Genomic DNA, 14,958 nt, shown 5'->3' with positions numbered 1-14,958 from the left:
CAGTGCCGTTACATCGAATGAGACCATAGTTTCTTCCTTGTCTATATGTATATTTCTGATGATGTCCAAGAATTCCTGTGTTGACTGTATAGAGTGTCTGGATCCACTGATCAGGTGTTTCAGTTTCTGTTGTAGTTCTTTAGCCAGTTTGTGTGGTGGTGTCCCTGGTAGTGATACTATGGGTCTGAGTGGGATGTCTGGTTTGTGCACTTTAGGTAGTCCATAGAATCTGGGGGTGGTCTTGCTTTCAGGTTTCATTCTCTGTAGGTCAAACCTGGTTATCTGTCCGTTTTTTTGCAGGTTTCTCAGTTGTTGTTTATCCTATTGGTGAACTGTGGGGTGGGGTCAAACTCTCTCTTTTGGTAGGTGTTGGTAACTGCAAGTAGTTGTTGCACTTTCTCGATGTCCTCTGCTTTGTCCAGGATGACCGTCATTCTGCCTTTGTCTGCTGGTAGTATGATTATGTTCTTATCGTTTCTTAGTGATTTTAGTGCTTCCCTCTCCTTGGTGTTGAGGTTATGTCTTTTCCTTGTTATCAGAGGTACAATACTTTGTCTCACTGTTTGTTGCGTCTCTTCTGTCAGTCCATTGTTCCTGAGTGTACTTTCTAGTGCTGCTAGGAAGTCTGCTGTCTTGGTGTCCCTGTGATTATAGTTGAATCCCTTGGCCAGTATTGTTCCTTCCATGTCTGTGAGCTGTCTGTGGGAGAGATTTCTAACCCAGGAGTGTGTTGTGGTGTCCTCTCTGTTGTGTGTTAGTTTGGCCATTTTTTCTTTTAGTGCCATTTTTTTGTGGTGTGTGGTCCTGTTCTGTCCTATGGTGACGGCCTGTTTTATGGTCAGGGTCCATTCCCGATTGGTGCTTTTTGAAATTAACGATTTTTGGCGTGCAATTTCTTGTCTGCATTCATGCAGGAACCGGAGTTGTTCGTATGTGGCGCTTAGGCGGTTGGCACAGAATTCCCATTTCCTGGCTTGTCTTAGTGTCTCTCGCCCGTAGGTCTTCAAAGTTTGTGAGAAGATTTGTAGCTTGGGTGCTCGTTGTTGTGGTTTAGTTCGCTGAGCTGGGAATTTGTGTTGCAGACCTTTCGTCCCCTGTCTAGGTGACATCCTCAGTGCTTGGGAGCCTCCTGTGAAGCGCTTCTGTGATCTTTCCTCCAGCATTTATAGTGGTTTGTCTCTGCCGCTTCCGGAAGACAGCTAACGATCCGTATCCATGAACACCAACTAGCCATGAAACAACACAACCGGCTATCCTTAGTAGCCACACACGCGGATGACAAGCAACATGAGTTCGATTGGGACAACACTACTATTATAGGTCAAGCCAAACAGAGAACAGCCAGGGAATTCCAAGAGGCATGGCACTCATCCACAGATTCTATCAACAAACACATCGACCTGGACCCAATATACCAGCCACTGCAGCGGACAGCTGGAACTGACAACCAGAAACGGCAGGGACAGGCCACTATAAATGCCGGAGGAAAGATCACAGAAGCGCTTCACAGGAAGCTCCCAAGCACTGAGGATGTCACCTGGACAGGGGACGAAACGTCTGCAACACCAATTCCCAGCTCGGCGAACAGAACCACAACCACAGGACAGGTTTTGATTAGATTCCCTACAGTATGGAAACAGACTGTTCTACCCAACAAGTTCACACCGACCAAAGAGTACCCACGCAGACCCATTCCCCTACCCTACATTTACCCTTGACTAACGCACCTTACACTATCGGCAATTTAACTTGGCGAATTCACCTGGCCAGCATATCTTTTGGATTGTGGGAGGAAACTTGCGCACCTAGAGGGAACCCACACAGACACGGGGAAAATGTGCAAACTCCACACAGAGTGTCATCCAATGCAGGAATTGAACCTGGGTCCCTGGTGCTGTGAGGCAGCAGTGCTAACCACTGAACCACCGTGCCACTCATAAAGGTGTCCTAACATCAACAACATTGAAGCAGCCAATAGCACCAGCATCAATAGCACCTTGCAGAGGCAGCTATGTCCTGCAGATGCCTGAGTTCTGACCAGCTGTAGTATTTATGTGGCAGCAGTATTTACGTGGCTAGTCCAATTCAGTTTCTAATCAATGGTAACCTCCAGGATGTTGATATTGAGGATTCAGTGATGGTGATCCATTAAACATGAAGGGGAGGTAAATAAATTCTTTCATGTTGGAAATGGTCATTGCCTGGCACTTGTGTGGTGTGAATGTTACCTGCCAGTTTTCTGCCCTAGCCTTGATATTGTCCTTGCCTTGCAGTATTTGGACATGGACAGCTTCAGTACATGAGGATTGCTAAACACTGTACATTCATTGGGAACAGCTGACTTCAGCATGGAGGGAAGGTCACTGATTGTGAAGCTGAATACTAATGAAAGGCTTACACCTGAAACATGCTCCTCGGATGCTGCCTGATCTGCTGTGCTTTTCCAGCACCACACTCTCGGCTTAGGCCCCTTGAAGCCATAGTCAGCCAAATGCAGCCTTGATGTCAAGGGCAACAACTCCATTTCACCTCTGGAATTCAGATCTTTTAACAATATTTGGACCAAGAGCTGGTGCAGGGATTTGACTCCGGAACCATGAGTCACTGTCTCACAATCTCCAGGAGGCCATTCCAGACTGAGATGAGGAAACACTACTTCACTCAGTGGCTGCGGAATGGATGGCTGTGGAGATTGGTCTTTTTTAGAAACGTTTAATGGCATCAAGGGGTGTGGAGAGAAAGCAGGAATATGATGCTGATCTAGAGGATTAGCCATGATCATATTGAATGTTAGAGTAGGGTTAAAGGGCTGAATGGCCTCTTCTGACTCCTAGTTTCTGCGTTTTCTAGATACAAGGGGTCATCCATGAATGGAACATACACAGCTATATGATTTTAAAGGAATCAAAGATTAAACTAATAATGGTGAGATGGAGAGGGGCACTAAGAGATTTGTGTACCGCATAAAGATAACTCAAATATATAGCTGTTTCTTTGGGAACTTGTGGCTAGGTCTACATTAGGAAGACTAGCCTTTATCTAACAGTGATGCTGGTTGAACTCTGGTAAGTTTCTGCACATCTCTTTTATTTACATTCTAACACATTTATACAGCTGGTTAATGCAAAGGTTCTGAAGGGGTTAATGTTCATGTTACTGTAACTCCATTCAGTCTGCTGATGTCCCATCAGTGTGTGGGTGACTACAAGGACTTGTCCTTTAACTTTCAGAGAGAGCAGCTCTTTAATGTCTGAGCCAGCATCCTAACTAAATGGGGTTGGACTTATTGTCATCACGCAATAAACCTTCTTGTTATCTAAGAACTTGTTATCTCGTCTGTTGATACTAGACATTGTATGTTCTTTTTCTTCTAATTGGATAGTTTCCTCATGTCCCTGGTTAACCATGGTTGGTTTATTCCCTTCCTAAAATCTTTCTTCCTCAGTGGGACAATTTGTTGTGAGCCATGAAGTATTTTCTTGAAAGTCTGAGTTGTTCCTCAACCATCTTTTCTGCTAAACTCCTTTTCCAGTTCACTCCATCCAACTTATCCTTCATCCTTATGGAATTAGGAGAAAGTGAGGACTGCAGATGCTGGAGATCAGAGCTTAAAATGTGTTGCTGGAAAAGCGCAGCAGGTCAGGCAGCATCAAATGAGAAGGAGAATCGATGTTTCGGGCATAAGCCCTTCTTCAGGAAACCTGAAGAAGGGCTAATGCCCAAAACATCGATCATCTTTTCTGCTAAACTCCTTTTCCAGTTCACTCCATCCAACTTATCCTTCATCCTTATGGAATTAGGAGAAAGTGAGGACTGCAGATGCTGGAGAACCTGAAGAAGGGCTAATGCCCAAAACATCGATTCTCCTTCTCCTTTGATGCTGCCTGACCTGCTGCGCTTTTCCAGCAACACATTTTTAATCCCTAGGAATTACCCTTATTTATATTTAGCACAGCCTTTTCGAATCAGGTTTCTCACACTCAAACTGAATGTTCAGTTCTGCACAATATGGTGACTGCTCCTGGGGGAAATCCCTCAGTCTGAGATCATTGGCTAGACTTGCATTATACAGAGATCCAAGGTAGTCCAATCCTGATTAGATCAATGCAGCACAATGCTTTGGTGAGGTCACACATGGAGTACTGAGTCCCTTAGAAAAGACAGACTTGCCATAGAGAGTGTGCAACAAGGTTGCTTGGATGGCAGATCTGTCATATAAGGAGAGATTAGATAGACTGAGCCTGATTATTAGAAGATTGAGAAGGGATGGGATATATTCTGCATTCAGCTCTGGTGTCAATACTAAGGGAAGCCAGGCAAAGGAAAGACATTACCTGAGCTTCCATCTCCTCTCTGTTCGCCAATGACCCTTTCAGTGAAATACAGGCAACCAGGCAAGTAACAGAGGGCGAGGCTAGGAAGGAGATGGTACTGGAGTCCAGATAGAGCAATTACCTACAACATCAGTAATAGCCTGAAGACAAACAGTGACCAGAAACGTAGCCAAAGTTCAGAGGAATCCTGCTAGGAACAGGCTAGTAACTCACTGCCTGACTTCCCAAAGTCTGTGCACCATTGACAAAGGAACAAGTCAGGAGTGTGTTGGAATATTCCCCACTTGCCTGGATGGGTGCAGCTCCAACAACACCCAAGAAGCTTGACACTATCCAAGACAAAGCAGCATATTTAGCACCATATCCACAAAATTTCAACTTTCACTCATTTCCCACCGATTCTCAGCAGCACCAGTGCATACATTTACCAGATGCACTGCAGAAATTCACCCAGAGCATGGGCAGGATTCGGAATGCACTGCCTCGGAGGACAGTTGAGGCGGGAAGCCTTCACAACCTTTATCAGAACATCCCAGGCTGTAGACTGCAAAGTGGGACTGCTGTTGGTAACAGCATACTTTTGGTAGTACAGATTCAATGGGTATAGGGCCTCCTCTGCACTGTATGACTCTACGAATCATCAAAGCTCCTTAGACAGTATGTTCCAAACCCATGACCACTTCCATCTAGAACAACAAGGGCAGCAGATGCACAGGAACTCCAACCCCTGCAAGATCCCCTCCAAGCCACTCACCATGCTTTTGTGGAAATGTATCACTGTTCCTTTAATGTCACTGGCTCCAAATCTTGGAACACCCTTTGGGTGGATGTACCTATGTTCCGAAAACAGTGCTTCAAGAAGGCAACTCAGTGCTACCTTCTCTAGGGCAACTAGGGATGGGCAATAAATCTTGACCTTGTTGAAATGGCCATTTCCCAAAACAAATTTTTAAAAAGTCGCTAGTTTGGATGATCCCTCGCTAATTGTGGGGAAAGTTTGCTGGAGCAGCAAATCGCCTGGCCATTAACTTATGATTTTTGTGGGAAGCTGAAGTTTGTCAACTGATAAACAGTGAAAAACTAAAGCAAGGACAAAGTGAAACATAATTACTACACAAGATTTTATATTGGAGATTTAGGAAATGGGCCTATCAATTAGACTAAGAGACTCCCTTTAGATCTGGTCTGTACATTCTGTTCCAGAAATACATTGAGAAAGAGGAGTTTGCAAATATTGAGCTGACTGGGAATGAAATGAGTTCCAGGAACACGGGAATCTCCTGCTTGATTTACACTTCATCCAATTCTCTTCTGCAATAATCTCTGTTTCAATCTCCAACCCTCCCACTTTCTTAGGAATGAGAATGCAACACAAAATGCCTCATTTGTTAATTCTTCACATTCCCCACTCCTGCCACATCAGAGCCCTTCGACCCAAGCTGGGTACACCCAGTCCTGTCATCACTTACTTCCCTTCAGAGCCATAGCTATTCATGCTTTCTTCAATGGACTCATGGCTGGCTTGACGTACAGTCCTGCTCGGCATCTCCACCGCAAGTCCTGTCTCTGTGCTGCGTTGGATTGCACCTCGTAGTTTACGGCCATCTCCATCTATAAGATACAGTAAGATCCATGTCAGTTAAAGACAATGTACCTGACCACATGATTCTAACATCAGTGAGTGAGATGACCTCAGTTTAGAATGACCTTGCAAAGATAAAGGTCTTTGACACCAAACTAGAGAGATGGGTATCCTAGCGACTACATACAGATATAAATAAAGGAGCTTAAAGATGAAGGACTCCAAGAGATGGGTGAGATATTAAATGAATATTTTGCATCAGTTTTTACTATGGAGAATGAAATGGAGTCTAGAGAATGCAGAGAAATAAACTTTGAAGTTTTAAAAACAGTTCACATTATAGAACGAGGAGGTTCAGGACATCTTAGAGAGTATAAAATCTCTGGGACCTGATCTTTTGTATGTTCTCAACCAGGCCAGACCTCCTCAAAACAATTCAAGAAAATAGCCCAGACCCTAAGCCGGTTCGGGTGTTTTAAGTAGGTGGAACGTGGATATTCCAGGAGGGATGCAGCTCGCCCAATCACTTGGTTTTAAACAAAGCAGAATTTATTTACAAGATTGAAACACACAAGAGAACAGAATACTGAATAACTTAACCTATTCAAAAACCCAACAGATTTAATGATGCTGTTCCAAATACTTGCAACAATCCGATAAACACTCCTTGGCACAAAAGGTAAAATCAAACCCAGGGTCTGACAGGAGAGAAGTCAGAGACAGGGAGGGTCAGCATGGTCCTGCTTCTTTCGGGTCCAGCAGCTTCACAACTGACTTCCTGCTTTCAGTGAACAGCCAGACCAAACTAAACCAGAGAAAAGTTGAGCTGGGAGAACTGGCCACTCCCCTTTCATTGTGCAAGTGTTTCTTTTTTGAAACTTAAAAGCCTTTTGCCTGAGGCAGTACCTGTTAGCCATAATCAAATTGGTCTTAAAACCCTTCAAATGTAGACTTTTTCAGAATTGCTGCTTTTATGACACCTCTGGGAAACAAACCAAAGACAACATAACTTTACTAAAGGAGCAGCTTCGTCAGAGGTACCCCAGAACATGAGGGAAGTAAGGGAGGAAATTATGAGACCTCTTACAGAAATATCTGCATCATCTATAACTAGGGGTGAGGTGCCTGATGACTGGAAGGTGGCTAATGTTGTACGTTTGTTTAAGAAAAGGTGTAAGGAGAAAGCGGGGAACTTTGGTTGTGGCTAAATTATTTGAGGTGATTATAAAAGATGGGTTTTATGGACATTGAGAAGCAAAAATTGATGAAGGATAGTCAGCATGGTTTTGTGCAAGGAAATTCATGTCTCACAAACTTGATTGAGTTTCTTTGAGGAAGTTACCAAAAAGGTTGACGATAGCAGAGCAGTAGATGTTGTTTATTTGGATTTTAGTAAAGGCTTTGACAACGATCCACATGGTAGACTAATTAATCAAGTTAGACCACGTGGGATTCAGGGGGAGCTTGCCAATTGGATACATAATTGGCTTCACAGCAGGAGACAGACAGTGGTGGTAGAAGGTTGCTTTTCAGACTACAGAACTGTCACCAATGGTGTTCCACAGGGATCAGTTCTAATCTGCTTTTGTTAGTAATTTATATAAATGATTTGGATGAGAATATAGAAGGCATGGTTAGTAAGTTTGTGGACGACACCAAAATTGGTGACATTGTAGACAGTGCAGAAGATTCTCTAAGATTACAAAGGCGTCCTGATCAAATGAGTCAATGGATTGAAAAATGGCAGATGGAGTTCAATCCAGATAAATGCAAGATATTGCATTTTGGTAAAATAAACAAGGGTAGGGCTTATACAATTAATGGTAGGGTCTTGGATAGTGTTGTAGAACAGAGGGACTGAGGGGTGCAAGTACATAATTCTTTAAAGTTAGCTTCACATACAGACAAGGTGGTTAAAAGGGCATTTAGCACATTTGCCTTCATTGCTCAGTCCTTTGAGTATTGGGAAGTCATGTTGAGATTGTACAGGACATCGGTGAAGCCTCTTCTGGAACACTGTGTCCAGTTCTGGTTGTCCTGTTGTAGGAAGGATATGATCGAGCTGGAGATTTACCAGGACGTTGCCAGGTTTGGAAGACTTGAGCTATAAAGAAAAGCTGGGACAAACTGGAGCAAAGGAGGTTGAGAGGTGGCCTGATCCAAGTTTATAAAATAATGAGAGTTATAGATAGCGTTAATGGGTTGTTGTGTTTTCCCTCAGATGGGAGATTTCTAAACTAGGGGGCACATTTTTTAAGGTGAGAGGAGAGAGATTTTAAAAAGACATGAGGTAATTTATTTTCACACAGGGTGGTTCACATGTGAAATGAACTTCCTGAGGAAGTGGTGGATGTGGGTATAATTACAACATTTAAAAGACATTTGGATAGATACTTGGATAAGAAAGGTTTGGAGGAATATGGGCCAGGAGCAGGCAGGTGGAACTAGTTTAGTTTGGGGTTATGTTCAGCATAGACTGATTAGACCGAAGGGTCTGTTTCCATGCTCTATGACTCAATGATCCTATGAGCGTTACAGTACATTAGGAGTTGATGAACTTTACTTTACTAAGGAGCCAACAGCCTTATGTGCAGAGTCTCACAGCCCAGAGATAACTCAGTCTTGTTTCTTAATGTGCAGGCAGCTTTACTGGCTTAAAGCACAAAAATAAAGCAACTAATTGGTCACATTGTGCCAGAGTCCTTTTTCCGCAGGATTATGTGCTTCACATCCTGCTTCCCAAGCTGACCTTCCCAGAATGAATCCTGAGGTGGAAATCGCAAACGGAATGGAAAATGCCCTGGTCAGGAATTTCCCACAAGAAATGATTCAATCAGTGGGAATGCAGAGACCACTCAGTTCCCAGTCCACTGACGGGCTAGCAGTTCTGGAGCGTCAAGCATCTCACCCTCATTGAAAGATAATGGGCTTATCCCTGCTCAGCCAAATAATGAAACTGGGCTCTCACAAACAGTTACACCCACCCTCCTGTCGCCAGCCTTTGGGCCCATGAACAAGGCCTCTGCCATCCTGACAAAGTGCTGTCATATCTGCTATGACACCTTGAATGTATCTCAAAGCACTAGTGTGTGAATGGAAATTTTAAATTCCGAATGTAACTGATTCAATACTATTTCCAGCATTACCCTAGGGTTCTTGGTATAAGGAGAATAATAAGGAAAATCCATTCTCATTCCTAGTCTGACTACTAGAGGTTATGAGGAGCTCCAGGATTTAGCTCCAGTCACACTGAAGGAACAGCCACATATTAGCAGAGGGTGAGCTCAGTGGTGATTAGTTTGAATCCTCCCAATGATCCCATGTACCTGTTGTTTGCAGGTGCTCTGTACAGTCACATGTCCCTGATTTGAATTCAGGCAAACAATGTGAGCTAAGGTGAGGTAACAAACGAAAGAACTGCAGATGCTGGAAATCTGAAACACTAACTAAGTACTGGAGAAACTCAGCAAGTCTGGTAGCATCTGAAGAGATGGAAACACAGTTAACCCTTTGTCAGAACTGAAAGCAGTTGGGAAATTATGGTATTTATGTTGATGATGGAGGATGGTGTTGGGGAAAGAGTGAATAGAGAACATGGAGACGTGACCCAGAAAGACAGTGAAGAACAGGGCATGATAGGCTGCGAGGGAGGTAAATGCTGAATGGGTGCAAATGAGAATTGTGAATAGTCAAAAATGGGTTGACACCAACTCAGAACAGGACCCAGAGGTGTAGGGGGAAGGTGACAAGTGTGTTCATGTTCTGAAATTGTTCAAATCATTGTTGATGGCTGAAGGCTGCAAGGTACCAAGTTGAAAGATGAGGTTTTGTTCTTCCAGCTTGTGCTGAGCTTCACTGGAGCACTGCAGCAAGCCTGAGACAGAGATATTGGCCAGGGAACAGGGTGGGCTTTTAAAGTGGCAGGCAACTGGAAGCTCAGGGTCATTTTTGCAGGCAGAACGTTAGAGTTCTGCAAAGCGGTCACCCAGTCTGCACTTCATTTCCTCAGTGTAGAGGAGACCACATTGGAAGCAGCGAATGCAGTGACTAGATTGTGGGGAGTGCAGGTAAAGTGCTGCTTCACCTGGAAGGTGTGTTTGGGCCCTTGGATACTGAGCAGGGATATAGGCAGGTGTTACACCTTCGGTGGTTGCAGGGGAAGGTACTGTGGAGCTGTGGTGAGGTATTGGGAGTGAAGAAGGAGTGGACCAGGGCATCCTGTAGGGAATGGTCACTGTAGGCTATGTCATATTCCCCTCACCTTCCTTGTCAGTTTATTATGGAATCATTGATAGAGATTAGTTGCTCTCATCCACCCACAGACCCAATATCACTGGTTCCTAGGATGGCAAAAAGTAAATTGAATGAATGATACTCTTTAAGAAATATCAAAAATGGGGACAGGAGGAGGCCATCCAGCCCTTCAAGCCTGCTCCACAATTCAATATGATCATGGCTGATTATCCAACTCAGTCCCCTGTTCCTGCTTATACCTCATATCCTGTGAATCATTTAGCCCTAAAACCTATATCTGACTCCTTCTTGAAAATATTCAATGTTTCGGCCTCAACTACTTTCTGTGGCAGAGAATTCCACAGGCTCCCCCAGTCTCTGCGTGAAAACATTCCTCCTCATCTCAGTCCTAAGTGGCCTACCCTGTATCCTTATCCTGTGACCCCCACCCCATCACCGGTTCTGGACTCTCTGATCACCAGAACATTATTTTATTTCAGTTTTTATGTATCTGAGGCACTATACTGTTGGTTTGAAACAAAACGCACACACTGCAAAGAGTCATATAATTGTAATATGTGGCAACTTTCCTTGACTCAGAGCTGTTGGATTCCAAAATATTTATCAACATTCATTTACATTCCACTTACTATATAAAAATTCCCAATAATAAAAATGGCTCATGAAATGTCAGTCATTATTGTTCAGCATTTTCTGTTTCCAAGTGACTCACAGTAATTATGCCAATTCGTTTATGAAAAATAAATTCTAATAGCTGGATACGGCATTAAAGACAGAGCCAAGGGAACACAAGGATCCACATTTTAATGATTTGAATTGATCAGGTCTTGTCACACAGAGGAAATGATAGTCAGTGAAGAGAGAAGTAGTACTGGATTTTAGGATAAAAAGATCAAAAGACGTAAAAGCAGAATTAGGCTAATTGGTCCATTGAGTCTGCTTCACCTTTTGATCATGGCTGATATGTTTCTCAACCCCATTCTCCTGCCTGCTCCCTGATCCTCTTACCAGTCAAGAACCTATCTCTGTCTTAAATACAGTCAATAATCTGGCCTCCACAGTCCTCTCCAGCAGATTCACCAACCTCCGACTAAATAATTCTTGCTCATCTCAGTTCAAAGGACATCCTCTCCTTCGGATCCTAGTCTCTCCTACCACTGGAAACATCTCCTCCATGTCCACTCTATCCAGGCCTCTCAGTATTCTAAGTTTCAATCAGATCTCCCCGCAACCTTCTAAACTCCATCAAGTCCACACCCAGAGTCCTTAACCATTCCTCATATGAAATGATCCCCGGGGTCACTCTTCTGAATCTCCTCTGGATCTTCTGCGACACCAGCACATCCTTCCTTAGATACGGGGCCCAAAACTGCTCACAATATTCCAAGTACAGCTTGACCAGAACCGTACACAGCCTCAGCAGTACATCTTTGCTCTTGTATTCTGGCCTCCTTGAAATTAATGCTAATATTGCATTTGTCGTCCTAACTGCCAACTGAACCTGCATGTTAACTTTAAAAGACTCCTGAACTCAGATTCCCAAGTCCTTTTTGAGCTTCAGATTTCCCGGGCCTTTCCCCATTTGGAATGTAGTGTGTGCCTCTATTCTTCCGACACTCTCGCACGTTGTATGCCATCTGCGACTTCTTTGCCCACTCTCCCAGCCTGTCCAAGTCCTCTGCAGCCTCCCTGCTTCCTCAGCACTACCTGCCTTCCACCTATCTTTGTGTCAACTGCAAACATAGCAACAACGCTCTCAGTTTCTTCATCCAGATTGTTAATGTATAGCACAAAGACTTGCAGTCTCAACATGAACCCCTGAAGAACACCACAAGTCACCAGCTGCCATCCTGAAAATGACCCTTTTATCCCAACTCTCTGTCTTCTATCAGCCACTCCCCATATTCATGCCAGCACCTTGCCCTTGCTCTTATCTTATTGTTCTAGAATCTCACCAGCCCAATTGAAATCTCCAGCTATGACATCTTTCTCCTCTGTGAATCCATGAGAAGCATTCATTTACGACCTCACTCATTCCACTGGTACCATGCACAGGTTGCCCCTTTGCTCTCTAACAGTTCTCACCCTTTCCCTGGCAATCCTCTTACTCCTAACATACATATAGAAAGCCTTGGGTTTTGCTTAATCCCTCTATACCTCCTGCTCCTTACTTTAAAATTGCTCCCGCTGTAACTGACCCCTCTACTAAGGGGAAAATGTTATCCTTATCTACTCTATGTCCCTTGTAACTTTATAGATTTTAATCAGCTCCCCGCTCAGCTTTCTCGAAGGAAAGCAGCCACAGTCTATCTAGTGTCTCTTCATCACTGAATCACTCCCGCCCAGGCAACACTCTGGTGCACCCCCTCCAGCGCAATCACGTATTTCTGACAGTACTCCAGCTGTAGCCTAAGTAAAGTCCTGTACAACTCCATCACAACCTCCACCTCTTGCATTCTACACCACAACTGACAAAGATAAGTATGTTGTATGCCTTGAAAACTCAGCGGTCTGGTTACATCTACAGAGAGAAGCTCTGAAGAAGGGTCACCGGCCTTTAAATATTAGCTTTGTTTTTCTCTCTCCACAGATGCTGCCAGACCTGTTGAGTTTCTCTGGAATTTCAGTTCTTGTTTGATTCAGATCTCCAGCATCTGCAGTTCTTTGTTTTATTAATCCATATACCTTCTTAACCACTTTATAGTTATAGTCATACAGCATGGAAATAGATGCTTCAGTCCAAGCCGAACATAATCCTAAACTAAATTAGTCCCACTTGCCTGCTTCTGTCCCATATCTCTCCAAACCTTTCCTAAATGTTGTAATACTACATGGATCCACCACTTGCTCGGGAAGTTCATTTCACACGTGAACCACACTCTGTGTAAAAGATTTCCCTCAAAACTATTTAAAATCTCTCTCCTCTCATCCTGTAGCATTAAAGATTATGCACATGCACAGCAAGATCCCAATTGTACCCAGCACGAATAATGTGTAAAACATTTCCAAATCATGCAGCAATTGATATCGGTGAATTGTTCATTTGAAAATAATTTTAGTTGTCAGACAGAAAAGTGAAGTTGATAGCCTGAAGGCTCTTTGTGCAGAGATTGGACTCTGATATAATTTTATTGACAAGCCTAGCAAGGCTTTGCATTGAACAGCTCAGTGTAATTATGCTGATTACAGGCTAAAACGTCCTGATTACAATAGGACCTAAATGTCACTTGAGATGATACAGAGAAATCAGGACCATGGATAGCACAGTAATTCACATCTTTAGCCAGATAGAGCACAAAAGACCCAGAACAACAAGGAGAACAGAAAGGAAAGCAAGAGTCTGTTAACCAAAGGACGAAAGAGCAGAGGAAGAAGTAAGAAAAACTGTGAAAAAGAGAGCTAAAGAAAGCGAGGGAGAGAAAGAAAGAAATGGTGAATATTATAGTGCAAGCAACAGAGGGAGTAGAAATAAATTGATTATTTCAGTTCATCTCTCTTCTTTTGTAAGAAGAGTTTGTAATAAGAACAATCAACTGGCAAAAAGAGAACTTCCTTACTCTGTCAAAATAATTTCAAGCGATCTTTCATAACCATCTGACAGGACAGCTCGATACCTAAGAAGCCTCAGTGCATTACTGCAGTGTATTTGTATTCAGCACTCTGTTGTCTGAGGTAAGACTCCTACCCACTGAGTCACAGATGACACTATTAGAATGTAGTCAATTCATTCCAATCCAGGCCATGAACACCATGCTGGAAATCTGATGTTGAGGGTTAAAGCCCATTGCACATGCAATGGAGCAACGTTCCTCTGCGTGATCCAAGTGCTTGCAGTTTCGAGTTAATGGGTGGGAGTGGGCACTCTCTCTGGTGTGAGTAGAGGAATGAGCCATTCTCACCCACGACATGAGACATGGAAAAACCATCAATGCCAACTCAGTGGTTACCTGCTCCGTAGCATAAGAACATGGATATGTGACCTTCCATAATACTCTCAATATGTACTGAAAATCCATGACATGTGCAATACATGGTGTAGAATACACTGCCTGGAAATGTGGTGGAGGCAGATTCACTTGAGACATTCCAGTGGGGATTGCTGTTTATGGGGTAGGAGCAGGAGACTGACACTAGGGATTGATGCTTGTTAGAAGACCCAGTGCAGGTGCAATGCACCACATTGTCTCCTTCTGCACCATAATATTTCTGTGACACAGAGAGATGTGCCAGCTACACTGCCCAATCAGTCCCTCAATATTCCACACAGTTTTATGTATGTCCTGGCACTGTATACAGTATATTCCTTCCATCATCACCTAAAATGTAAAGCCTCCAATTTTATTGTCCCATCCTAGTACTTGCTCACACTCAGTGTGAATTGTAAAAGAAAGTGAGAGTGCTTCAGTTTGTTCCTCCAGTCATGAAATGTGTGTGGAAAACAGGTGTTGGGGAGGGGAGCTGGGTGTGGGGGAGAAGGGTGCTGGGCGGGGTGGTTGGGGAGGGAAAGGGAGTCATAGAAATGTACAGCATGGAAACAGACTGTTCAGTCCAACCCATCCATGCCGACCAGATATCTCATCCCAATCTAGTCCCACCTGCCAGCACCCGGCCCATATCCCTCCAAATCCTTCCTATTCATATACCTGTCCAAATGCCTTTTAAATGTTGCAATTGTACCAGCCTCCTCCACTTCCTCTGGCAGCTCATTCCATACACATACCACCCTCTGCATGAATAAGTTGCCCCTTAGATCTCTTTTATATCTTTCCCCTCTCACCCTAAACTTAT

At 43.7% G+C, this 14,958-nt stretch overlaps 1 protein-coding gene across 1 annotated transcript in view; it reads right to left on the bottom strand.

Annotated features, from left to right (window-relative positions):
- Positions 1 to 14,958, bottom strand: part of LOC122559886 (regulating synaptic membrane exocytosis protein 4-like) — a 122,836-nt gene that overhangs the window by 49,193 nt on the left and 58,685 nt on the right. The window contains exon 3 of the mRNA XM_043709993.1: positions 5,804 to 5,945. Coding sequence (XP_043565928.1) covers positions 5,804 to 5,945 — 142 coding nt within the window. The remainder of the gene's footprint in view (positions 1 to 5,803; positions 5,946 to 14,958) is intronic.

This window comes from Chiloscyllium plagiosum, chromosome 20 (genome assembly GCF_004010195.1).
Source record: "Chiloscyllium plagiosum isolate BGI_BamShark_2017 chromosome 20, ASM401019v2, whole genome shotgun sequence".
Lineage (NCBI taxonomy): Eukaryota > Metazoa > Chordata > Chondrichthyes > Orectolobiformes > Hemiscylliidae > Chiloscyllium > Chiloscyllium plagiosum.
The sequence above is the reverse complement of the archived record's forward strand: the minus strand, read 5'-3'. Positions and strand labels throughout refer to the sequence as shown.